This window comes from Lynx rufus, unplaced genomic scaffold, assembly GCF_022079265.1.
Source record: "Lynx rufus isolate CCGP_SWC_20201006 ecotype Redwood Valley unplaced genomic scaffold, mLynRuf1.p SCAF_3, whole genome shotgun sequence".
NCBI lineage: Eukaryota > Metazoa > Chordata > Mammalia > Carnivora > Felidae > Lynx > Lynx rufus.
The window spans coordinates 125,875,001-125,901,356 of NW_025814845.1; the positions used below are offsets into that span (position 1 = coordinate 125,875,001).

Consider the following 26,356-nt stretch of genomic DNA (forward strand, 5'->3'; position numbering starts at 1 on the left):
ATTAAAGGCATTAAGGAACAGCCAGGTATTCTTAACAAGTAACAGTTGAATGTTAACACAGAACTAAATATAATGACAAAATAAAGATTAGTATGCAGGCAATGTGCTTTGCTATAGTACTGTTTTGAATAAAATCTAAGTTATGCGATGTGTAGAAAACTAACAATTCACTAATATTAGTTTTCCTTTTGATGATACATCTTTTGTTGTTGCTCTTAATTAAAAATGTACACACTTAAAAGCTAACAGTTTGACAGCTGCTTTCGTTTGGAAATAAAAAAAGTAAAATATGTATTTTATGTGTGTTTTTTGAAGTATTACAATTTCAGAATTTACTTCATTGTTTTTAGCTATACAAAATAAGAGTTGATGGCTTCAAACAACTCTACTACAGAAATACTAATTATTTCTATATAAATACATTTCACAGTCCATCTAAGATACTAAAGTATCTTAGTTCTCCAAGATACTTTATTACACCAAAATCACTTCAGAAAACCAATGCTTTCATGTTGATAGTGCAGGTATACTGTGCTATACAGGAGTAAAGATATCATTAGAAAAAATTTTGATCTCATGAAATGACATACTTGGCATAAGTTACTTAAGGGTTTTCAATTTTAAAATCATAAAATCTCCATTTAAGAAGAAAAAAATACTTCTAAAAATTCAACACATATCAGAGCTCCCAATATGTGCCAGGCACTGTATGTCAAAGTAACATCCTAATTTATTCAGTGCCTGATTATAAAATGACTACATCTGTAACATTAAGGTATCTTGAAACTGCAAAACCCTCAATACACCCCCTTCCCCTGAACCTGCACTCTGCCCCAAACGCACACCCATAGGCTTTTACATGTTGTAAGATAAGGCACCAGAAAGCTCTGACCCAGTAATTCATGTCATTTCCATGACACTCTTGTAGCTGAGATCAACAAGAATAGAATTAAACAAATGCTATTCCTGCCTTTATTCAGTCCTTTTGCCCTCAAGTCCTTCACCTGTATTCCTTCCTCTAAACACCAAAAATGATATGTCCTGAAATGTAACTTATTTTAGTATTCTTAATACTTTTAAGTATTTTTAATTATAAGCATAAGATATATCTACTCTATATTGGTGCATACTTGTAGTCAAAACAAAAATTTCCCATAACAGGTAGCTTTCTACTCAGTTTAAAATCTGACTTGAAAAAATTAACATTATTTTCTATATACTGGAAAATTTCTAAAACTAGACGTAGATGTCAGACGCATAAGCTACTTAAAACACAAGTGGAAACTAGTTACACCTATACATAATACACAATTTACTATTTTCATTTTTTGTTGTCTTCTAGAAAAAGTTATGTAAAAATGAGGAGCTAAAAAAATGTCTTTCTAAAGGGAAATTACAGAACATTTTCATTAACAAAACTTAAATGAGTCAAACATGTTTTTAAGATTTATAGCATAAAATATTCCAATAAAATCATATTTTATAATTAGTCTAAGTTGCCTTAGAAGGTAATTTAATTATTTTGTTTCTGGAAATTTAAAATAAAATAACAGCATGTTTACTTTGAGAATCTAACAAAGAGGAAGATATAGTAAATAAAATTTTAAAGAAGGCATTTAATTATCATAGTCTTAAAATTTACATGGCAGTTCAAAAGAACACATACTGATATTTTCAAATTTATGTGTTTATAAACTCAAAAATGTAAAACAGGGAATAGTTTCTTAAAATATTGTATTTGTGCAAATTCAGATATAAGTATAGCTAATAAAACAGTTTACGTTAACTATTTCCCTTAAAAGTTAACTTCAAAAAGAATAAGTATATGAACAAATACTCTTTTAGTAGTTGAGGGAACTAAAATATCTATAACGATCCCTAACTATACCCATACTGATTTTTTCCTATCCTTTTCTTCTACCCCTCATTCATAGTAGATGATAAAATACAAAGTTAAATTATTACTGTGGTCATCTGGCCTTGATCATATCCAAAGTTATTTATCTAAACCTAGGCCTTCTGTAGAAAATCAGTGGTCAAATCCTAAAGGTATCCCTTTACCTCACTGCAGAATTTCCCCAGGCTCCATGCTTGTCTGTGAGAATGTTGATAATTTTCTGGATTAGCTGAGTTGCTGTCACATGGTCTCGATATTTAGCTGCTCTTATCAAATGATCACACATCTTCTCATCTTCTCGTTTGTCTGCAGAATACTGGGCACACAGTGACTTGAATAGGAAAAAATAAACATCTATTAATACTATAAGAACATACAACATACAATAAAATAGCCTCTAACATGAACTGAACCAACCAAAACTTTAAAATTACTTTTATATCCCTCATTAACTGAACTGAGATTTAGTGATCTACTACCCCAGTACAACAATCCCCCAAGAATTTATTTCTCTGAAGTCATTTATAAGATACACTCAGAAGTTGTTTTTAAGGAGACCTAAATAACTGGAAGACACCAACCATGTGAAGATGCAGGGATCCACTTTACAAGTAGCAAGAATGGGGCTGCAAAGCACTCCAGGCAAAGTGACTCAGAGGAAGGAGAGTAAAAAATGAGTTTGGAGAAGCAGGCAGGGGCTGCACCATTTAGTACTGAGTCACTACACTAAGGAGTTTAGATTTTAATTTAATGCAGTGGGATACTGGAGGAAATTTTTAAGCTGGAGAGTGATGTGATTGATATATATATTAAAATGATCTCTATAGGTCTATTTAAAGAATAGATTATAGGGGCACCTAAGTGGCTCAGTCAGTTAAGTGACTTCGGCTCAGGCCTGATCTCATAGTTCATGAGTTTGAGTCCCACATCGGGCTCTGTGCTGACACCTTGGAACCTGGAGCCTGTTTCAGATTCTGTGTCTCCCTCTCTCTCTGTCCCTGCCCTATTTGTGCACTCTCTTTCTCTCTCTCTCTCTCTCTCTCTCTCAAAAATAAACAAATATTTAAAAATAAATAAAGAGTGGATTATAGCAGAAGAAAAGTTAAGAAGAGAGACCAGTCATGAGGCCACCACAGAGGTCCAGAAAACAGACACTGGTGGCTTGCAATAGCAAACCAGGCTAATTCTCAACAACCTTACAAGATGACAAAAAGTTTGCTCTTTTAAACCGTAGCTATGCAAAATGAATCAGCAGTACTGGAACCACCCAGGAACTTATAAAAAATGCAGAATTATAGGCCTAGTCCACACCTACTAAATCAGAATCCAAACCTTAATGAGAACCCAAGGTGATTTATATATTAAAGTTTGAAAAGTGCTGTCTTTGATATCATCAATTTTACCAAAAAATGTTAGGATTCATTAGCAATAACCAGATACAGTATAATCACTAAGTTTTAAGACAATTATTTCTTCTGAAATTCAGATTCTCCTGGTGTTATTATTATACTGACTAGTTAATATATTGCTAAAAACAGGAAAGCAAAGATTAATGTAAACTTTATCTTTAATTCTATTCACAGAACCTACTGGGCTCCTCCTCTTAACTTCCAAATGCAAGTTCTCATATACAAGCACATGTATACATAACCAATGGGAAGTTATAAAAATTTGATGTTGGAACACATATTACTAGTTTATGTGTATGATACACATTGTGATTTCCTGCCTTTCTACTGTATTCTGGTTCAAGTAGATTGTTGCCACACACTACCCCCTAGCACTGCCCCAATAAAAAGAGAGGGCACTAACTATCCTAAACCAGTTTGGGCAATCATTACACCCACAATGACAAACTAGCTCAGGGGAAGGCACTCAACCTAACTGATGCATTAAGATGGTCAAACTTTTGTTGGAAATTTCTTTCCTTCTTGCTAGGGTGTAAAATACGGAAGTACCTTAATTCCAGGAGTGTTGAAAGCTCTCTCTATACCATGAAGAAGGCTAGCCTGGGGATACAGCCAAAATTCAAAGTGAGCAGAGCTATGAGAATTACAGAAACATAGAGCTTATTCCAAAGAGAATCATGAACTTCTGAGTCAAAAACTAGCCTATCTTTAGACTTTCTGCTGAGACTTTTTCTTTTAAACTTTTTATGAGACTCTATAAACTCCTCTTTATTCATTGGCCAGTATGAATTAGGTTTTCCATTCATAACATCAAAAACAACCCAACTGATAGGGTGTTTATGTATATGACTAAGGAATCAAATATTTCTTAGTCTATGCAAAGCACTAGCCAATGGGGATCAAAGTTGCATTATCTTGATAGCCTTTGCCTGGGAGAATCCCCATTCCCTTCAGATTGGTAGGAGGGAAGTGGTAATAAAAGTATATTACTGACATTAAATTACTAAAGCTAAAAACTGATTTTTTAAAATTTTTATGTGTTTACTTTTTGTATTTAGAGAGAGAGAGGGAGGGAGAGACTGTGTGCCCGAGCAGGGGATAGGGGCAGAGAGAGGGAGAGAGAATCTTATGCAGGCTACATGCTCAGTGAGGAGCCCATCATGGGGCTCAATCCCACAACCCTGTTATCATGACCTGAACTGAAATCAAGAGTTAGATGCTCAACCAACTGAGCTATAAAGGTGCCTCTAAAAATTATTTTTAATAATAACATATACCAAAAGTAATTAGAGGAACATCCAAACTGCTATGAAGGAAGATAGAAAATGGAAGGGTTTGAGAACATATATGAATATGTATTATACACACACACACACACGCACACACACACAAATAAACATGAGATGGAAAAGCAAAGTAAAAACAAGATTGAAGTATCATCCTTGGAAGTATCTCCTATCAGTCTTGGGCAACTAATTTGTTTTGCTTCTTCAGGTCTAATTGTCCTCACCTGCAAAATGAAGGGATTATACTAGCTCTAAGAATTGGATAACTAGAAGATTTGAGGCAACCTCGTATTTTCTGTACACTGGTAAAAGCAAATTATTTATTTTACTTAAACACTGATGTGGAGAAAACAAATCATGTTAGGAACTAGAATAACTTATAAGAAATTAAAGGAAAATATCATATTGCACATATCAAAAAACACTGAGTCAAACCATAAGACAATTCGATTTGTCAAAAATATGATTTGGGAAAACAAAAAAATACGATTAAGAAATACTCAAAGAAGCAGCAGTTTAAGTGAAGATAACTAGGGAATTATTCCATTGCAACAAAAATATCAACTGCTATGTGTTATTTTCAGAGATAGATTAAAGAACCAGGCAGCATGCTATAGGTTACTTCATATCTAACTCAACCATACACTAAAATCAAAAAGACAAAACGGTAAACATTTGAAGATTTTTATATCTTCAACATTCAACACTATATCCATAAATCTGCCCTAACCTCACCTGATAAGAGGAAATTAATGATGAAAATTAGAAAATTATTGGCTTTAATACTCCCCTCAACACCATATACAGTAATATTAAACAGTACCAAAAACAGCAAAAACAATTTTTGAATGGCTTCTTTTTCTGTTATTAATATTAGAATAATTTAATTTTAGCAAATTTATTTGTAAACATTTGGTAAGTTATTGACTGTGCTTGGAAAGGCATAATTCTAAACATAAGAGTCTAAGGTAAGCTAAATAGTAAAATGGTTTAAAGTGTTCTTTAATGGATCCTCCTTTACAATTTAAACAGCAACTTTTCATATCTGACATAAAATCTATAGATATAAATCACATTAAAGGGCTATTCTTTCCCGATTATCAATCTCTGTCTCATTGTGGAACATTAGAGTCACATTCTGACCTTAAAACATGATAAAAGGAAACCAAACAAGAATGTTTTCTAAAGATATAATGAACTTATATCTATTTTTTAAAAATCTTTAAGATGTAATTTGAACACGTTCTTATTAGAAACCAATAATATATTCTTTGTATGGTATATCATTCACAGTGAAGAACAGATGAGGAATATTTGCTTCAAGATCAAATACATATTACTTACTGCTGGAGTATATATTTGTGAATGTATATGTGCTTGTGGTTGGAGACTGAGTGGAGGTACACCAAGAAACCCTACTGTCCTGTCAATAAAATCAACAGCCAGGTCTAATACTTTCACTCAGTTTTACTTTACACCAACTTTTCAGTTTTCCCATTTTTAAGCAACACATAAACTGGGTAATATGACATCACAACAATGACCAGAAAAATATCTGAACCTAAACAAAAATATCTGAATCTAAAAAGAAAAGAAGTAAGCATCCTGGGAAATGATAGTTCAAATATATTTGATTATTGCTAAAGAAATGTAAGACTTATTACTGTAGAATAAATAAATATAAGACAAACCTACTTCTTAAAAGAAATTAATTTAATTACAGGGAAAAGATAAAATAATAACTGAAGACAGAAACAATTTAGACTGGCCATTTATAATTCAGGCAACTATTTCAGCTCTTTAAATGTAAATGAAAACATAAAAACAGTATCACATTCAGTCTTTCCTTCCAGATGCTACATCTCTACCTAACTTCACTATTGTCCTTTGTATGAAAGCTCAGGGAGCAATAAACTTAAAATGAAGCAGATTCCTCTAGTATCCTCCTGTCATTGCTTCCTTCCTGATGGTCAAACTTTTTCCTTTATTATTTCTCATTATGAAATTCTGGCATTTCCTTAACGCTTTGCCAAATATCCTTTGGCAACATCATTCACTCCCACATCATCTCCTATTATCTACTGAGAGCCACATTTCAAATTTTTCATATCTGCCTGAGCTGTTTTCCTGAACTCTGAGCCCACATTTCTAAATGCAAGATAGTCTCCAATTATCCAATAAGCACCTAAAATTCAAAATGTACAACACTGCAATTACCATCTTTATCCCAAACATGCTACTATACTTCTCCCATCTGTGACTTCTCAATTTCCCTTTCTTCATATCTCTTCATCCCATTTCAGCAAAACTCATTTACTTCTTACCACTTATCACTCTTTCCACCGTCCTAAGACAGATCTTTGTAAGTTCACAACTCAGTTCTTGAAATAATCTTTTAATTGCTCTCTTACAAACAGTCCCAGAATTACTTCAAGAATTTATTTTGGTTTTGCACACATATATACCCTACTCTTTAAAAAGTACATAATTGTCTAAACTAATGAACAATTAGGACCAAATTTTACTAGCTAAGGCCTTGTGGCCTTCTATAGTTCATCAGTGTGGTATATTACCCTTCAACATGCCTGCCTATGAATCCTTATGCCACATACACTTGCATCTTATGCTATTCCCCAAATATCTATTTTTAAGACATTTTCAAGAGTTAGGAAATCTATTTCTCCTATAGCTTTTATATGTGAAACAAGGTTAAAGATGTCTATTGAGAAGGTAAGATAGAAATATGAAGGATAAATGACTAGAGAAGAGGAAGTTACTCAGAGAGAGAAATGCAGATAGAGGTCCTTTTGATTTTTAGCAGAATATACAGCCTGAAAAAAAATGTAAAAAGTTCCAAAATAATTGAAAATTAAATAGTTCAATTCCAAATAACTTATGGATCAAAGATAAAATCACCAGGAAAATTAGAAAAAATTTGTGATAATTAGATAAGGCCGAATTTAAATGAAAATGTACAGCTTTAAATGTTATATTACAAAATTTTAAATATTTAAGGAAGAAATAATACAAACCTTAAACACTTTTCACATGATAGAAGCTAAACAATATACTGAGATTAACTTTACAATATGGGAATAGAAAACAAAAAAAACTAATCTAATTTGTGTAAATAAACACAAAATCCATAATAAAACATTAGCATTCAGCTATACATAAAATTAAGTATACACACCATGATGAAGAGTTTAACCATGAAACGGAAGATTGATTTAATATCTGAATATCTGGGGCGCCTGGGTGGCGCAGTCGGTTAAGCGTCCGACTTCAGCCAGGTCACGATCTCGCGATCCGGGAGTTCGAGCCCCCCATCGGGCTCTGGGCTGATGGCTCAGAGCCCGGAGCCTGTTTCTGATTCTGTGTCTCCCTCTCTCTCTGCCCCTCCCCCGTTCATGCTCTGTCTCTCTCTGTCCCAAAAATAAATAAACGTTGAAAAAAAAAATTAAAAAAAAAATATCTGAATATCAATCAGTATAATTCACCATATAACAAAAAAAGAAGAAAAACATATCACACCAGTTTTTTTTTTGAAGCATTTTACAACATTCAGAACCATTTCATGATTAAAAAAAACAAAACGACACTCCACAAACTAGGAATAGAAAGAGATTTTCTAAACCTTAGGAAGCACATCTATGAATATCATTCAACTAAAACTGGGGATAAAACAAGTATGTCCTCTCTCTCATGACTTCCACTCAATATTGTAACAGGGTTCAAACCAGTTCAAATGACAGATTAAAAGAAGAAATAAAAACACAGTTTGAAAAAAGGAGTAACACAGTATTTGTAGATATGTTCATGTATGTAATAATCCTAAAGGTTCTGGGAAAAAACACTAAAACTTGTAAGTAAAGCTGACAAGATTCTTAGATACAAGGTCAATATGTTGATATATAAGGTCTACATAATGGCAATACCCAACTGGAAAATGAAAATAATAATATTAACAAAAGCATTAAAATATAAAATAAACTTAAAAATATACAAAGCTAGGGGCGCCTGGGTGGCGCAGTCGGTTAAGCGTCCGACTTCAGCCAGGTCACGATCTCGCGGTCCGGGAGTTCGAGCCCCGCGTCGGGCTCTGGGCTGATGGCTCAGAGCCTGGAGCCTGTTTCCGATTCTGTGTCTCCCTCTCTCTCTGCCCCTCCCCCGTTCATGCTCTGTCTCTCTCTGTCCCAAAAATAAATAAACGTTGAAAAAAAAAATTTTTTTTAAATATACAAAGCTATACAATGAAAACTATAAAACACTGCTAATAGAAATTAAAGAAAACTAAGTGGAAAAATAGACAATGTTTAGTAGATTTTAAAACCTCAAATTGTCAAAATACCTACTCTCTTCAAATTGATTTTATGGATTCAACACAATCTTAATTAAAAATTAAGCAGCTTTTCTTATGGTTATTGACAAGCTGATTCTAAAACATATGAACAAGGTGCCTGGTTGGCTCAGTCAGTTGAGCATCCTACTCTTGATTTCAGATCAGCTCATGATCTCAGAGTTCCTGAGATGCAGCCCTACATCAGGTTCTAGGCTGACAGTTTACAGCCTGTTTGGGATTCATCTCTCTCTCTCTCTCTCTCTCTCTCTCTCTCTCTTTCTCTTTCTCTCTCATTCTGCCCCTCCACAGCTCACATATGCGCCCTCACTCTCTTTCTCAAAATAAATAAACTTAAAAAAATAAAATATATGAACAAAAGAAAACAATAACAAAACAGTTTTACATAACAAAAAAACCTGCAGAATTTACACGATTTAAATAATGCTATAAAATGTGAAATTAAGAGTTTATCTTGTTAAATTAAGAAAGAATATCTTTTGAACAATTGGTGTTAGAACATCCGGCCACTCACAAAACAAAGAAACTTGTCTTCCCTTAATACTATAAACAAAATGTTTAATTCAAAATGAATCAAAGATCTAGATACAAAAATTGTAACACTTCTCTAGAAGAAAACATAGCAGAAAATCTTATGACCCTGGGGTAGGCAGAAAATTCTTACAGTGACATTTTTAGACATAAAAGGAACTATAAAAGAAAATCATAACTATAAAGAAACTAATATATTAAACTTTACCAAAATTTATAAAATCTTCTCTTTAAAAGGTACCATTTAGAAAATGAAAAGATAAGCCACAAACTGGGACAAAATATTCACCATACATACAACTAGCAATCAATTTTCTTACAAGATAAATGAAAAACTCTTACAACTCAAAAAGGCAAACAAACCAATTTAAAGTAATGGACAAAAACATTTGCAATGACATGGATGGAGCTAGAATGTATTATGCTAAGCAAAATAAGTCAATCAAAGAAAGACAAGTATGTCATATGTGGAATTGAAGAAAGACAAAGAAAGTCTTATGTGGAATTTAAGAAAGACAGATGAACGTATGGGAATGAGGGGGTGAAGAGAAGAGAGGGAAATAAACCACAAGAGACCCTTACAGGTTGACAGAGGGTGGGTAGGAAATGGCCTAGATAGGTGATAGGTACTAAGGAGGGCACGTGTTGTGAGAAGCACTGGGTGTTGTACATAAGCGATGAATCACTGAATTCTACTCAGGAAACCAACACAGCACGATAGGTTAAATAACTAAAGTTTAAGTTGTAAAAAAAAAAAAAAAGGAGGAATCATGAGAAATAATAAATGTTTGTTGTTTCAAGTAAAAAAAAAATTAAATTAAAAAAGGAGGAAAAAAATAAAATTATAGGCAAAGGATTTGAACAGACACCTCACAAAAGATATACAAATGACTAATAAGTCATGTGAAGATGCTTAATCAACAGGGAAACTCAAATAAAAACCACAATAAGCTATCACTAGATATGCAATAGAAGGGATAAAATTTAAAAGCCCGGCAATGTCAAATATTGGCAAGGATATATGGAGCAAGTGGAACTCTTGTACCTACCTAGCTGGTTAGACTGTAAAATCCACTAATCCAGTAAAGTAAAAACTACTTTAGAAAATAGTTTGTCAGTTTCTTGCAAATTTAAAAATACACTCAGAACAGCACCTAGCAATTCCACTCCTAGGTATTTCCTCAACATAAAGAAGAACATATTTTCACAAAACTATATTGCATGAAAATGCCCCTAGTGCATTTCATAAAAGCCAAACATTAGAGGTAACCCAATATCCATCTAAACCTGAATAGATAAAGTAATACTACTCAGTAATAAAAAGAAACAAATGAGTGATATATATAATAATATGGATGAGTACCAAAAACTGCATGCTGACCAGAAGAATCCACTAGAATCCATTAGAGTACCCACTATATAATTCCATTTATATGAAATTATATAGTATACAAAACTATCTATAATAGCAAAAATCAGATGAGCAGTTGCCAGGGATTGCGTGTATATACGTAAAGAGGAACTGACCAAAATGAATCACGGGGGAATTCTCAGAGATGACAGAAACTTTCTGTTACTTGACTATGACAGTTCCACAAGTGTATACACTAGTCAAAACTCATTAAATTATATACCTAAAATGGATGTGTTTCATTATATATAAACTATACTTCAATAAAATTTATTTCATACGTTTTAAAAAAGTGAATAGGGTACTACTGACAGGGAAGAAAGTAGTTCAAATATATCCAAAAAAATCTGCTCATATATCAAATAGGTAAATACCCTCTACAAATCAATAAAGAAAAAACATATAACCAATAAAAAACTGGGTAAGAGAGAAACACGTACACAAAAATACTTTTTTAAAAAATAAATATATAACAAGGAGAAAAGATACATAGCTTCATTCGTAAATGAAATCCAAATAAAAAACAATGAAGTTACCAGAACACCACTAGAATACTAAGACAAAAAGTACTGATCAATTTTTGATGACAATGCGGAGTATGGGAATAGCTATGCACTGATATTGGTAGTGATACACACTTTTGCAAGATACTATGGCAATATCTATTAAAATTGAAACCATAAATACTTTACAGTCAAGTAAGTCTACCCTACAGAAATGCATAAGTATTTACACCAAAAGACTTGTAAAACTATTAAAACTATCACGATAGTTAAAAACTGGAAACCTAATTAAAAGAGTAGAAGAGATTATGAAAAACTAATCATCTATTCATGTAATGGTATACCATACAGCATTGAAAATGACATAGGGGGGCGCCTGGGTGGCGCAGTCGGTTAAGCGTCCGACTTCAGCCAGGTCACGATCTCGCGTTCCGTGAGTTCGAGCCCCGCGTCAGGCTCTGGGCTGATGGCTCAGAGCCTGGAGCCTGTTTCTGATTCTGTGTCTCCCTCTCTCTCTGCCCCTCGCCCGTTCATGCTCTGTCTCTCTCTGTCCCAAAAATAAATAAACGTTGAAAAAAAAATTACACAGGAAAAATATAACATTCAATTTCACAAAAAATGTTCAATAATGCTACATCAAAACACATGCTTCATGATTCCATTCATATAAAGTTCAAAAACTGCTGAAGAAATTACAATACTAAAAGACATATACTTAAGTTTGGAAAGTAAAAACAAAAGCAAATAAGTCATTCCATAAAATCAGAACAATATTTAGCTCAATGGGGCAAAAAGGAATTGATTGGATAAACATAAAGGGCTTCTCCCAAGCACTTTCTTTTAGTCAAGAAAAGGAGGTAAATGAATAATGTTAAGTGCACACTGTTTCTAGAGTTGTTTCAGTATGTTTTATGAGAAATAGATTATTAAGCAAATTTTCATTAAGTCTGCATATTATCATGAAATAAAAATAAATCCCAGTTAAAAAGTTCAAGGCTAAAATCTTAAAAATATTATATAAGGCTTTAGTATTAAATAAGCACTTGAACTATATTGGTTTTACAAGTTTTATATTTTAAACTTTTTTTTAAGAAACATATACTTGCTTTTAAAAACAAAAAAGTAATGACATGTGAAATAAAAAGAAAGTTCAGCCTTCTACCTCCTCCCAGGCTGGCTAGTTGTTTTCTACAGGGGTAATTACTATTAACAGTAATATATAGTTCCCATATAACTGGAATCAAACTATAAATCATTCCATGTTAGGAGATATAGTTCTACCTTTTTTCTTTCAGCTACACATAGAGTATTACATTTTTAGTTAATTAAACATACCTTCTGGTAAACACCTTTAAATGCACTACCTTAATTCCCAATTTATCTCAAAATCTCTTACACTATAAATTACTTATCTCACGGGAAAACATTTAAAAAGAAAATCACCTAAGGGACAACTAAAGAAGCTTTTCAATATTTGACTTTTGGATGTCTTTGTCCTTGATCCCTTAACTCAGATTTAAAGTCTAATAGTTAAAAAAATAAAAAATAAAAAGTTAACCACAGAAATCTTACAAAGACTCCTGAAAAAGACTTAGAAAAATGAAAGCTTAACAACCTCAACAGAAAACGAAAGTCAACCAATGACAATGTGTGACAGCCCCCTTTAATTCTGAAGTGATTCCTCTGTCATCCAACGCCTCAAAGTATTGATTTCTCTCAGCATGAAAAAGCCTAAGCCAATGAAACAGATATAGCATCATCCCCCCGATAATAGCATTCAAGGTTAAAACAGGCAGATCACTTATCAAAGTATCTCTTCTATTTCTTATTGTTTTAATGGACTGGACAAAATGTGTTGGGTTTTTATCTCTACAAACTCTAGTCTTCAAACAATATTTTAAAATAATTTGGAGATTAATAAAGGTGTTTTTACTTTAGACTTTTGATTAAAAAACTTATACTAAAATGCTTTTACACAGTATTTGTAACTTGTCTTGCAACTTTCATTATGCTAAATATTAACTTAAACAAACTGATTTCATATAAAGCCTGCAGACATCATATACCCGTAAGTAAATAAAGTAAAATGTGATTATTACCTGTGGTCAATAAAATTAACTTGGAATTTAAACAGATAGGGTTAAACTCAATCATTGTGTTTTTAAAAGTCATAATATGAGAAATATATCATTACAAAAAAGTATATAATTGTACACACATACATACACACACATAAACATGGAGAAAATCAAGAAATTTCAATGTCTTAACCTTTGCTTTTTGCTAATCTGCACAAGAGCTAGATGATCTTAAGCAAATCCTATCATCTTTTAACTCAACATAACTACCTAACCAGATTTTTTAAGAACACAAAACTAGAGTTTCTTACTTGTATTAGGTTAATATGATCAAATACATACACTACTACAAATAGGTAAGTCTTACATTTAAATTTCAATTTTAAGTATTTTATGAAGAAGCATGAAAACCAAAGAGATTAAAAAAAAGTGATTAAACCATAATTAACACTGTGGTTTAGAACAGACTTTACAGCCAAATACTTGAATTTAAATCTTGGATGTGACACATTCATGCTTAGGCAAATTATTTAAACCTCTGTGCCTCAGTTTCCTCATATAAAAAAAGGATATAACATGATATGTTTTTTGGAAGGATCAGATAAGAATAGAAATGAAACAATTAGAACTTTCCAGGCATATAGTAAGTAACATCTAACATTTATTGTAGGCTTAGTCATGAAATGAACAAGTTACACAGCAAACAGTCCCTTTCTTCCACCATCTCAGTATATCTGAGAAACAGGAGATTAAAAATAAATACAATATGAGAAAACTGCTAAGAGAGATACATATGGTGTATTTGGGAGGAGCAAGCAAGAAAGAATATCCCGAATCTGAGAGAGTTTCAAACAGAACTTAAAGGCTACATAACTATTCACCAAGAAGGAAAGGCTTATTTAAGATAGAAAAAATAAAATACAGCAAAATAAAAAGGCAAAAAAGAGAACAGCTCAAATAAACACCTTTTTAAAAAGAGTAACAAAATAAGACATGTAATTCACACAGCCCTCTCTTCTTAAATCTCCCAATAGACACCTGTTTATATTTTCTTTGTGCAATATTGTGATTTATAAGTCACGTATATGTGGTCATTCAGAAGACCACAATATATAATTGGTCTTTACCCATAGTTCCTGGCTTACAACTCTCGAAACCCCTGGTATTTCTTAAGTGTTGAGGGTTATAAAGGTGTCTTTTGTTACATTAATGAGGTGACTACTGGGCCCACCCCTCCCCCCCACAGGTTGGGGGCTGATTCTGAGAAGGACCAACCGTGTGGTTAAAGTGTTGGCAATTTTCTGTTCCCACCTCTCCTCTGACTTTCTGGAAGTGGAGAGGGAACAGAGGTTAAATCAGCCAATGGCTAATAACTTAGTCAAACATGACTATAAAATGAAGCCTCCATAAAAACCCAAAAGGACAGCTCTTTGGTCTCTTTTGGAGAGCTTCTGGTTTGGGGAACCAGATGGTTTCCCCATGTCATCAAGTCAAGCCCCAACCTCCCCAAGAGCCAACGTTCCTTTGTTCAGGGGCTCACTCTATGTACCTCTTCATCTGGCTGTTGATTCATACTCTTTATCATATCCTTTAATAATCTGGTATATATATGTGTTTCCCTGAGTTCTGCAAACAGCTCTAGCAAATTAATTGAAACTAAAAGGGAAGTATTTAGAACCTCCAATATGTAGCCAGTTTGTTAGAAGCACAGGTAACAGCCTGGGGCTAGGCATCTGAAGTGGAGAGTGAGAAGCAGTCTTGCATAACTGAACCCTTAACCTGTGGAATGTGATGCTAATTTTGGACACACAGTGTCATGTCAGATCTGAGTTCCTACACACCCTCATATCTGAGAATTGCTTGGTGTTGTGTGGGCGTGGGGGACAGATCCCCCATTCCATGTTAGAATTAGGTCTAGGTACCCTAAAAGACCTTGGGTGCCTATGTGTTTTTACTTATTTCTTTCCAAAGAAAATTATTACTCAAAAGTTTATATATATCATTCAACATATACTTAACTATATTTGTATCAACAGAATACTGTTATATTGCTACAAGTTCTTCAATTCTTATTCAAACGTATTGTTAACATAGACTAATTCAAAATGACACAACTGAATATGAACTGTTTTTTAGAAACTGTTCTCAAACTATCTGTAATAAAGAAACAGTTTTTATTTTTACTTTAAGAAAATGATGCTTTAAAAAGTATTCTGACATTGCCAGACATTCAAGCTATAAAAGTTTCTAAATACTCATTTAATTTCTGTATTTACCTCTTTGTGGACTTGTTATAAACAATTTGCTCAGCAGACCATATTTAAGCAGGACTAGTCCAACAGATAAATAGAAGGGATCTATTTTATCAACTCAAGTACTGCCATCTTCCTTTCTATGATAAAATAACTCATTTTATATTTGGAACTTTACTTTGCACACTAATAAACCAGAAATAACAGAAGACAAAATTCTAATTTCATGTGAGCAATTTTTAAGTGATGTGTATGAAATACACTACGAAGACTTTAAGTTAGCTTACTTTCTTCTCTATCTTTATTTTAAAATTCATTAGGAAAAGGCAATTTTACACTAACACATAATTTAGTCAACTGTTAAGACAACCAGGATATACGGTAAACTAAAAGTTTAAACACAGACTACATATATTCATAAAAAAAATCTATTCAAATCTTTTCTTACAAGAGATTTTTCAATAGTATTAAGAAGTATAGCCTTCTATCAATAATATATTTTGCATGATTAGAATATACTGGAAGATACAAAGAAAAAATATTTTTCATTTTGGACTTAATTTGATAAGTGCTGCTCATAAGTATGAGTTCAATCTTACCTATGCTGTAGCCTTTGTTTTTTCTAGCTTCCCACATTTAGTGGAGTGCCCAGCAATATAGCTCTGTTTTTTAAAGCTAGAGAAGGATCACTTATAATCTTCAGTGCAAGGCAGAAACATTGGCTTAAATGGTCTTCCTTTGCCCCAACAATGACAGCACTTTTACTTTCACAAGTGACTCTGAAATGTATGATGTTTAAAAATAATGTGTGTATACATATGCCCTGTATAGGTATGGATATAGTCTGAGCAAAACTTTCCCATAGAAAACTGAGAGCAGCAAAAAATTAAAAATAGAACCACCCTATGACCTAGCAATTGCACTAATAGGTATTTATCCAAAGGATACAGGAGTGCTGATTCAAAGGGGTACATTCACCCTATGTTTATAACAACACTATCGACAAAAGCCAAAATATGGAAAGAGTCCAAATGTCCGTTGACTGATGAATGGATAAAGAACATACACACACGCAATGGAATATTACTCAGCAATCAAAAAGAATGAAATTTTGCCATATGCAACAACGTAGATGGAAACAGAGTGTATTATGCTAAGTGAAATAAGTCAGTCAAAGAAAGACAAGTATCATATGATTTCACTCATATGTGGAATTTAAGATACAAAACAGATGATCATTAGGGAAGAGAAGCAAAAATAATATAAAAACAGAGAGTGAGACAAACCATAAGAGACTCTTAAATACAGAGAATAGACTAAGGGTTGCTGGAGGGGTGTTGGGTGAGAGTATGGGCTCAATGGGCGAGGGGCATTAAGGAGGATACTTGTTGGAATGAGCACTGGGTGTTATATGTAAGTGATGAATCACTAAATTCTATTCCTGAAATCATTATTACACTATATGTTAACCAACATATAAATTTAAAATAAATTTAAATTTAAAATAAATAAATAATAAACATAATTTTAAAAAAGAAAGGAAGGAAGGAAGGAAGGAAGGAAGGAAGGAAGGAAGGAAGGAAGAAAACTGAGAACAGGAAATGTTGTGACCCCAGCTGTTCAATCTGGCCCTTATCAAGAAGCTGAAATAGAAAGTGAGACATGTTAAATCACATATTGGAAAGATCTCTAAAAATAGTGCATTCCAGACTGAATACATGAGACTCTGGAAATACACTAAGAAATATGACTGCATAGTTCAAGTAAAGAACATATACTAAAACATATATAGTAAATTGGGGTGGGAATTTTCCCTTAATGAATATGATAGTCACATTGTCAATCAACCTGAGGAAAGAAAAGAGAATTTAGAATGAAGACTACCAACATTCTCTTCTCTCCAAGAATGGAGGCAGGTGGGCCTGTACTATAAGAAGAAGGAATATGGTCTGGATCTCTCGATGTGGAAGAGCTGACTTAGCCCCTTTAAAGATGGCAAAGGGACAAGCCTGGAGAAACAGATCAAGAAAGGGTCAAGAGAAAACATCCTAGGCAGAAGCACAACCTGTGAATTCCAGGAAATACAATATCCACTACTGAGATTTATTTTTCTTTTCTTCACTGCCATACTCTCCTATCATTGCTAAGCCTATAAATGAGAAAAGGAAAAATCTATGTTCATGCATTCACCAAGAAAAAAGAAACAACACCTACTTCCTAGAAGAGCCACTTGTATAATTATAAAGAGGTAACCATCAGGACTCTAACACAGCTGTAGTCTGGATCAAGGCCCTATGGCAGAGGTGAGAGCTCCAGATGAACTGTGGGACATGTAAGCATTTCTTGGATATTCCCAGAGATTACACACAACAGAAAAATATTCTCCCTTTGATACTGACAACACTAGCTGTGTTGTTGAACACTTAATATGAGTTTAAGGTAATAGGCACTTTACATTGATCAAATCCCATGTACTTATCACAAAATTACTATAGTCAGGCACCATTACTATCCTGATTTTAAGATAAGGCAATGGTGCCTTAGCTCACATAGCTAGTAAATGACGGAGCCAAGATTAAGGCACTAGGTTATCTCAGTGGAAAGTCAGCACTATGGTCTTATCGGCTGGGTGATACAATATAGTGATTTAGACATGTAAAAGGACGAGAATATTCCTTTAGTTAATTACACTAGTATTTTATTACTTTCACAATTACTTATCAAATTTTTTTTCTAAGGTAAAGAAAGTAACAATTACAAAAGCTACAATTAAAAAAAATATATTGTCAAGATAACTATTTCCCTGTTCTGGTGCTATTGATGAAAATATATATATAAAAGGGATTTAGAAAGATGTTCAAAACCATAATGCATGTAAAGACCACATCTGAGATGAGAAATGCCATTCTAATGCTTTGCAATTAAGCTATCATGACTCAAGATATATTAATCAGTCATCTCTTCACAAAGTGAAAAAAACTAATCATGTAAAGTGTACATCAAGAAAGACATGTGCAAGACAACAGGGTGCATTAATCATCAATGCAGACTCATCATAGGAAAGAGAATGATATAATTCTTAGATTCAATACAGTTATCTTTAATTTTGACCATCAGTCTCACACTTACTTTTTAAGATAAGAGATTGTCAAATGAAAGCCAAAAGTTTAAGGGGAGAAAAAAAGAAGTATAAAATTAAAAGAGGAAGAATAAAGATGACAAATATGAAAGCATAAATAGGAGACTGAATTAAAAATACTCCACATTGACTCATAATTACAAGTTTACTTTAAAAGTTAGAAAAAAAAAAACAGTATCACAGTATTTCATTTACACTGCATTTCAACCACTAAATGAAAGACAAAATGGGGAATTCAATCCAGGAACATTAAAAAAAAATTGTAATTAAATTATTAAATATATCTGACTTATTTTGTATTCTACCAATTTTACATTCACATGGTAATAAATATATTGACTCAGTATAAAAGAGCAAAATAAACAGAAAGAATACAGATTCAAGATTTAGTTTCAAAAATCTTCTATAAAAATGAAGGAAAAAATGACACAAACAAATGGGAAGATATACCATGTTCATGGATTGGAAGTAGTAATGTTAAATGTTCATACTACCCAAAGGAATCTACAGATTCAATGTAATCCTTATTAAAATACTAATAGCATTTTTCACAGAACTAGAACAAATACACTTAGATTTGTACACAACTAAAAAAGACCCTGAATAGCCAGAAGAATCTTTAGAAAAAAGGATCAAAGCTGGAGGTACCACAATCCCAGATTTCAAAGTATTCTGCAAAACTGTATCAACCAAAACTATATGGTACTGACACAAAGGCAGAGATATAGATCAATGAAACACAATAGAAGAGACCAGAAAATGAACCCATGTTTACATTGTCAGTTAATCTATGATGAAGGAGGCATGAATATACAAATAGAAAAAAATGGTTTTTCTTCAATACATGGTTTTGGGAAAAATGGACAACTACATGCAAAAAAATGAAACTAGACCACTTTCTTACATCATACAGACAAATAAAATAGACTAAAGACCAACTACATGTGAGACCTAAAACCATAAAAAAGCAAAAATAAATATATTAGGGATATATCAAAATAAGCTTTTCACTGAGAAGGAAGCCATCAAAAAACAAAAAAGGTAACCTACTCAATGGGAGAAGATATTTGCAAATGATGTCCGATAACAGGTTAATATCCAAAATATACAAATAACCCAAACAACTTAACCCCCCAAAAATAAACAATTCAATTTATAACTGGGCAGAGTACCTGAATACACGTTTTTCCAAAGAAGACATACATAGACAGCCAAGAGACCCATAAAAAGATGCTCAACATCATTAATCATTAGAAAAATATAAGTCAAAACCACAATGAGATATTATCTCACACCAGTCAGAATGGCTAGTATCAAAAAGAAAAAAATAACAAATATTGGTGAGAATGTGGAGAAAAGGGAACTCCTGTGCACTGTGGTGGGAACATAAATTGGTACAGCCACTGAACAGTATGAAGATTCCTCAAAAAAATTAAAAATAGAAATACCACATGATTCAGTAATTCCACATCTGGATATTTACATGAAGAAAACAAAGACACTAATTTGAAAAGATATATTTTTTGTAGCATTATTTATAATAATCAAGATATAATAGCAACTTAAGTGTTCATCAATAGATAAATGGATAAAGATGATACATGCACGGGTGCAAACATGCATGCACACACACGCGCATACACACACAGTGGAATAGTATTGAATCATAAAAAAAGAATGAAATCTTGTTATCTGTGACAACACAGATGGACCTAGAGGGTATTATACTAAGTGAAAAAAGTCAAACAGAAAAAGACAAATACTATTTAATTACATTTTATGTGGCATTCAAAAAAAAAACAAAACAAATGAACAAAACAAACGAACAAACAAAACAAACACACTCACAAATATAGAAAACAAACTGAGGGGCGCCTGGGTGGCGCAGTCGGTTAAGCATCCGACTTCAGCCAGGTCACGATCTCGCGGTCCGCGAGTTCGAGCCCCGCGTCAGGCTCTGGGCTGATGGCTCGGAGCCTGGAGCCTGTTTCCGATTCTGTGTCTCCCTCTCTCTCTGCCCCTCCCCCGTTCATGCTCTGTCTCTCTCTGTCCCAAAAAAAATAAATAAAAAACGTTGAAAAAAAAAATTAAAAAAAAAAAAAGAAAACAAACTGATGACTGCTAAAGGGGAATGGGTAGAGGACGGGTGGTGAAGGGAACTAAGAAGTACAAACTTCCATGGGGCGCCTGGATGGCTCAGTCAGTTGGGCGTCCGACTTTGGCTCAGGTCATGGTCTCACAGTTTGTGAGTTTGAGCCCTGCATCAGGCTCTATGCTAACAAATAGCTCAGAGCCTGGTACTTGCTTCGGATTCTGTGTCTCTTTCTCTCTCTCTCCCCCTCACCTGCTCATGCTCTGCCTCTGTCTCTCAAAAATAAATAAATGTTAAAAAAAAACAAGTACAAACTTCCACTTATAAAATAAATAATTCATGAAAATGTAAAATACAGCACAGGAAATATAGTCAATAATATTGTAATAACATTGTATGGTAACTACACTTATCATGGTGATCATTTCATAATGTGTATAAATTTTGAATCACTATCTTACACACCTGAAACTAATACGTCAAATATAATTCAATTAAATAAATACAGCTGGCCCTTGAACAACACAAGGGTTAGAGGTGCTGAGCCCCTGTGCAATCAAAAACCCACACATAACTTCTGACTCCCCCAAAATTTAACCACTGATAGCCTGCTTTTGACTGGAAGCCTTATCGATAATAGAAACCCTCAATTAACATATATTTTAAATGTTATGTTTTATAAACTATAGGTTTATAATAAAGTGAGCTGGAGAAAATGTAAAGAATATCATAAAGAAGAGAAATACATATATAAAATTGTACTATATTTACTGAAAAAAATCCACATTTAAGTGGACCCACATTGTTTAAACCCATGTTAAGGATCAATTGTAAATTTTCAATTAAGTGAATGAAGAAAAATTTCAAGATTAATAATCTAATAACCAATAACTAATACTAGTAACTAAGGGCTGGACCAAATAAGTTTTAAGCACCAGATATGGGGTTAGATCTAATGACCTTTAAGGACCCCCATTACAAAGAATTTAAGTATCTGGTCCAATACAACATAGTTAATTAGTGGCAGAACCAGAACTGAATCCTAGCTCTGACAAATCCCAAATCTGTGTTTTCTATCATACACTGCAGATTGTAGTATTAGTTTTAGACTTCATATATAATTAAATATTTTAAATTAATACCGTAAGTCTCATAACATAAAACCTAAAAAATAAAGAATTCTTTAGCAAAAGGAGAGTGGATCACAGGATATGTAGAGGGTTTTTAGTTATTAATTCAAAAAGCAATTCTTAAATTTTCCTACGAAAATTTAAGTATTGTATAAGATCTGTATAACAATAACCATACTACAAGTTCAGTAAATAATAACTATAGGGAATTAAATTCTCTGACTTTATGTATCACATGCTACTGATGAAAGCACTGACAAGTTGAATATCCACATGCAAAAGAATGAAATTGGGACTCTTACCTTACGCATACATAAAAATCAACTCAAAATGAATTATTTATACGTGAAACCTGAAACCATAACACTCCTTGAAGAAAACACAAGGGAAAAGCTTTTTGACACTGATCTTGGCAACCTTTTTTTTACATTTAACACGAAAAGGACAGGTAACAAACCAAAAACAAACAAGTGAAACCACATTAAACTAAAAACCAAAAGCTAAGAGGTAAGGGAAAAAGAAAGATACTGATGAAAGACTATAAAGTTTAAGTTATGAGATGAGTAAGCTCAAGATACCCAATGTATGGCATGGCAACTATAGTTAATAAGAATATATTATAAACTTCAAATCTTAAGTTTTCTCACCACACACAAAAATTGTTAACTATGTGTGGTGATGTAAATGTTAATTTACTTGATTGTAGTAATCATTTAACAGTGTGTACACATATCAAACCATAAGTGTTGTGCACCTTGATATATACATATTTATTTGACAACCATAGCTCAAAAACTGGGGGGGGGGGGAACAGTGGAAATCTAATGAGCAATACAAAACAACATAATTGCTACTTTTTGTCATGCTTCTACTAGAATGGGAACAGAGTATCTTATTAAAATCTGAAAGAATCAAGGATCTCACATGAAAAGACTGAATCCCTAAATATCGCTAGCTGACTATGAAACCTTCATTAAAGGTTAAATTAAACCTTATATCCTATCATATAGTAGTTGATACTTTCATTCATGTACCAATTCCTTACTGAATGCTTCCCATATTCCAAGCCTATACTAGGTATTGAACTAAAATAAGAAACAAGCCTTTATACAGGAGTCAATGTCTAATATTTGTTTCTCTCAGGAGACACAAATAATTTTTAAAAATTTTAATGGATATAAGCAACACCCACAAGGTATCTGAGAAGACAACATAATCCATAATTTCAAAATGTAGTATGTACATCAAAGAAAAATAGTAGTGAAAGCATAGCCTCTATCTCCATTATATGAGTGCTATAAGAGAAGTGATGTGTGCAAACCAGAGAGACCCTTATACAAGACATTCTCAGGAATGCCTGGGTGATTCCATCAGTTAAACGTCCAACTCTTGATTCTGGTTCAGGTCATGATCTCATGGTTCATGAGGTCAAGCCCTGCAACAGTTTCCGCGCTAACACTGTGGAGACTGTTTGGGATTCTCTCTCTCCCCTCTCTCTCTCTACTCCTCCCTCCTCTCTCTCTCTCAAAAATAAATAAACTTAAAAAAAAAAAAAAAAAGACATTCTCAAGCCAGAATCTGTAAACTCCCAAAAATACATATAAAATTTTATGGTATACGGGGTGCCTGGGTGGCTCAGTTGGTTGGACATCCGACTTCAGCTCGGGTCATGATATTATGATCTCACAATTGGTGGGTTCGAGCCCCACATCAGGCTCTGTGCTGACAGCTCAGAGCTTGGAGCCTGCTCCAGATTCTGTATCTCCCTCTCTTTCTGCCCCTCTCCCACTCATATTCTCCCTCTCTCTCTCTCTCTCAAAAATAAACATTAAAAAAATTTTTTTTAGTTTTATGGTATATTTGTTTGAATTTCTCAAGGTCAGATTCTCAAAAGGGTCCATAGCCAAACAAAAATGTAAGAAGTATTGACTCAAAATAACAACTCACATATAAAAATTCTATTTTTTGCTTAAATACACATTATACATGAAATTGAGGTGCATGGGTAGCTCAGTTCGTTGCGCACCTGACCTTGATCTCAGCTCACGTCACGGTCTCTCAGCTCATGGGATTGAGCTCCCATATGGGGCTCTGCATTGGTAGCACAGAGCCTGCTTGACATTCTCTTTCTCTGGCCTTCCCTTGCTCATGCTCTCTCTCTCTCAAAATAAATAAACTTAAATATAAATATATATAATATATATATTATATATATAAGAAATATATATAAATATATATATTATATATATAAGAAATATATATAATATATATATGACATATATATATAATATATATGAGAACTATACATAAAATGCATATAGAGGATACATTTACAGTAAAAAGTCTAAAATGTTACATGCTAAATTATTATCCTGGGAGGCATGGTAAGGGGAAAGATACAGAGTAATGTTGTTTTTTTTTACTTTATACTACTATTACATTGTTTCTTCCATTCTCTGCACCCTCCCCACTTTTTTTTGCCAAATGTATTTTCCAGTGCAATTTTTTTGAGTTAAATCAGGGTTTCCCCAGTTAACCTTCCAGGATGTACTTGAATTCTACTTTTAAAAGACACTTTTTTGTCGTTTTTATTTTCTTAATAAACTAAGGTAACTGGTAAAAAAAAGATTTGGGGTTATCTGGATTATAGATACGTAGAATCTAAAAATAAACAAAACAAAAACAACAACAAAAAAACACGACTCAGAGAGAGTAGAATGCTTAAATACAAAATAAAATAGTAGCAAACAATCTGGCAACGAATTACTATGATTATTCAATAAAAGATGAATAAGCCAATTCAGTTATGTAAGAAAAAGCAATTAGAAGAATGGAAGTTGGAAATAAGATGGAAAAACTATCAATATCTGCAAAAAAATATGACCGCATACCTGAAATGCCAAAGAAAATCAAATGAAAATAATTTTATGAACCACACAAGGTGAATCTAATGTCAGATAAATAAGACTAGTCATAGCAATTGTAAACAAATTTTGAAAGTCATTGACACAAGAAGAAACATGGCCCTACACACTATAAGGGGTGACTGGGTGACTCAGTCGGTTGAGCATCAGACTCGACTTTGGCTCAGGTCATGTTTCCACGGTCGTGGGACCAAGCCTCACGTCAGGCTGCATACTGGTTTCTCCACTGGGCATGGAGCCTTCTTAAGATTCTCTCTCTATGGGGGCGCCTGGGTGGCTCGGTCAGTTAAGCATCCAACTTCAGCTCAAGTCATGATCTCACGTATCGTGGATTTGAGTCCCATGTCAGGCTCTGAGCTAACAGCTCAGAGCCTGGAGCCTGCTTCAGATTCTGTGTCTCCCTCTCTCTCTACCCCTCCTCTGCTCATGCTCTGTCCCTCTCTGTCTCAAAAATAAATAAACATTAAAAAAAATAAAAAAAAAATTCTCTCTTCATATCCCTCTCCCTCACTCATGTTCTCTCCCCAAATAAACAAATAAATAAAATACACTGTATGTGTCATACAGACTTATTTCACTTAGCATAACACTTTCTAGTTCCATCCACATTGCTACAAAAGGCCATATTTCATTCTTTCTCATTGCCACATGGTATTCCATTGTGTATATAAACGACAATTTCTTTATCCATTCATCAGTTGATGGACACGTAGGCTCTTTCCATAATTTGGCTATTGTTGAAAGTGCTGCTATAAACACTGGGGTACAAGTGCCCCCTATGCATCAGCACTCCTGTATCCCTTGCGTAAATTCCTAGCAGTGCTATTGCTGGGTCATAGGGTAGATCTATTTTTAATTTTTTGAGGAAGCTCCACACGGTTTTCCAGAGCGGCGGCACCAGTTTGCATTCCCACCAAGAGTGCAAGAGGGTTCCCGTTTTTCCACATCCTCGCCAGCATCTATAGTCTCCTGATTTGTTCATTTTAGCCACTCTGACTGAGGCGTGAGGGTGTACAGAGAAAGACAAATACATATGTTTTCACTCTTATGTGGATCCTGAGAAACTTAACAGAAGACCATGGGGGAGGGGAAGGAAAAAAAAGGAACAGGTTAGAGAGGGAGGGAGCCAAAACATAAGAGACTCCTAAAAACTGAGAACAAACTGAGGGTTGATGGGGGGTGGGAGGGAGAGGAGGGTGGGTGATGGGTATTGAGGAGGGCACCTTTTGGGATGAGCACTGGGTGTTGTATGGAAACCAATTTGACAATAAATTTCATATTAGGAAAAATAAATAAACAATAAATGAAAAATTTTTAAAAATTAAAAAAATAAAATACATTGTA

At 33.6% G+C, this 26,356-nt stretch overlaps 1 protein-coding gene across 1 annotated transcript in view; it reads right to left on the reverse strand.

The window, feature by feature from the left end:
* LRBA (LPS responsive beige-like anchor protein) overlaps window positions 1-26,356 on the reverse strand; it is a 792,976-nt gene that overhangs the window by 386,185 nt on the left and 380,435 nt on the right. The window contains exon 37 of the mRNA XM_047092315.1: window positions 2,062-2,228. Coding sequence (XP_046948271.1) covers window positions 2,062-2,228 — 167 coding nt within the window. The remainder of the gene's footprint in view (window positions 1-2,061; window positions 2,229-26,356) is intronic.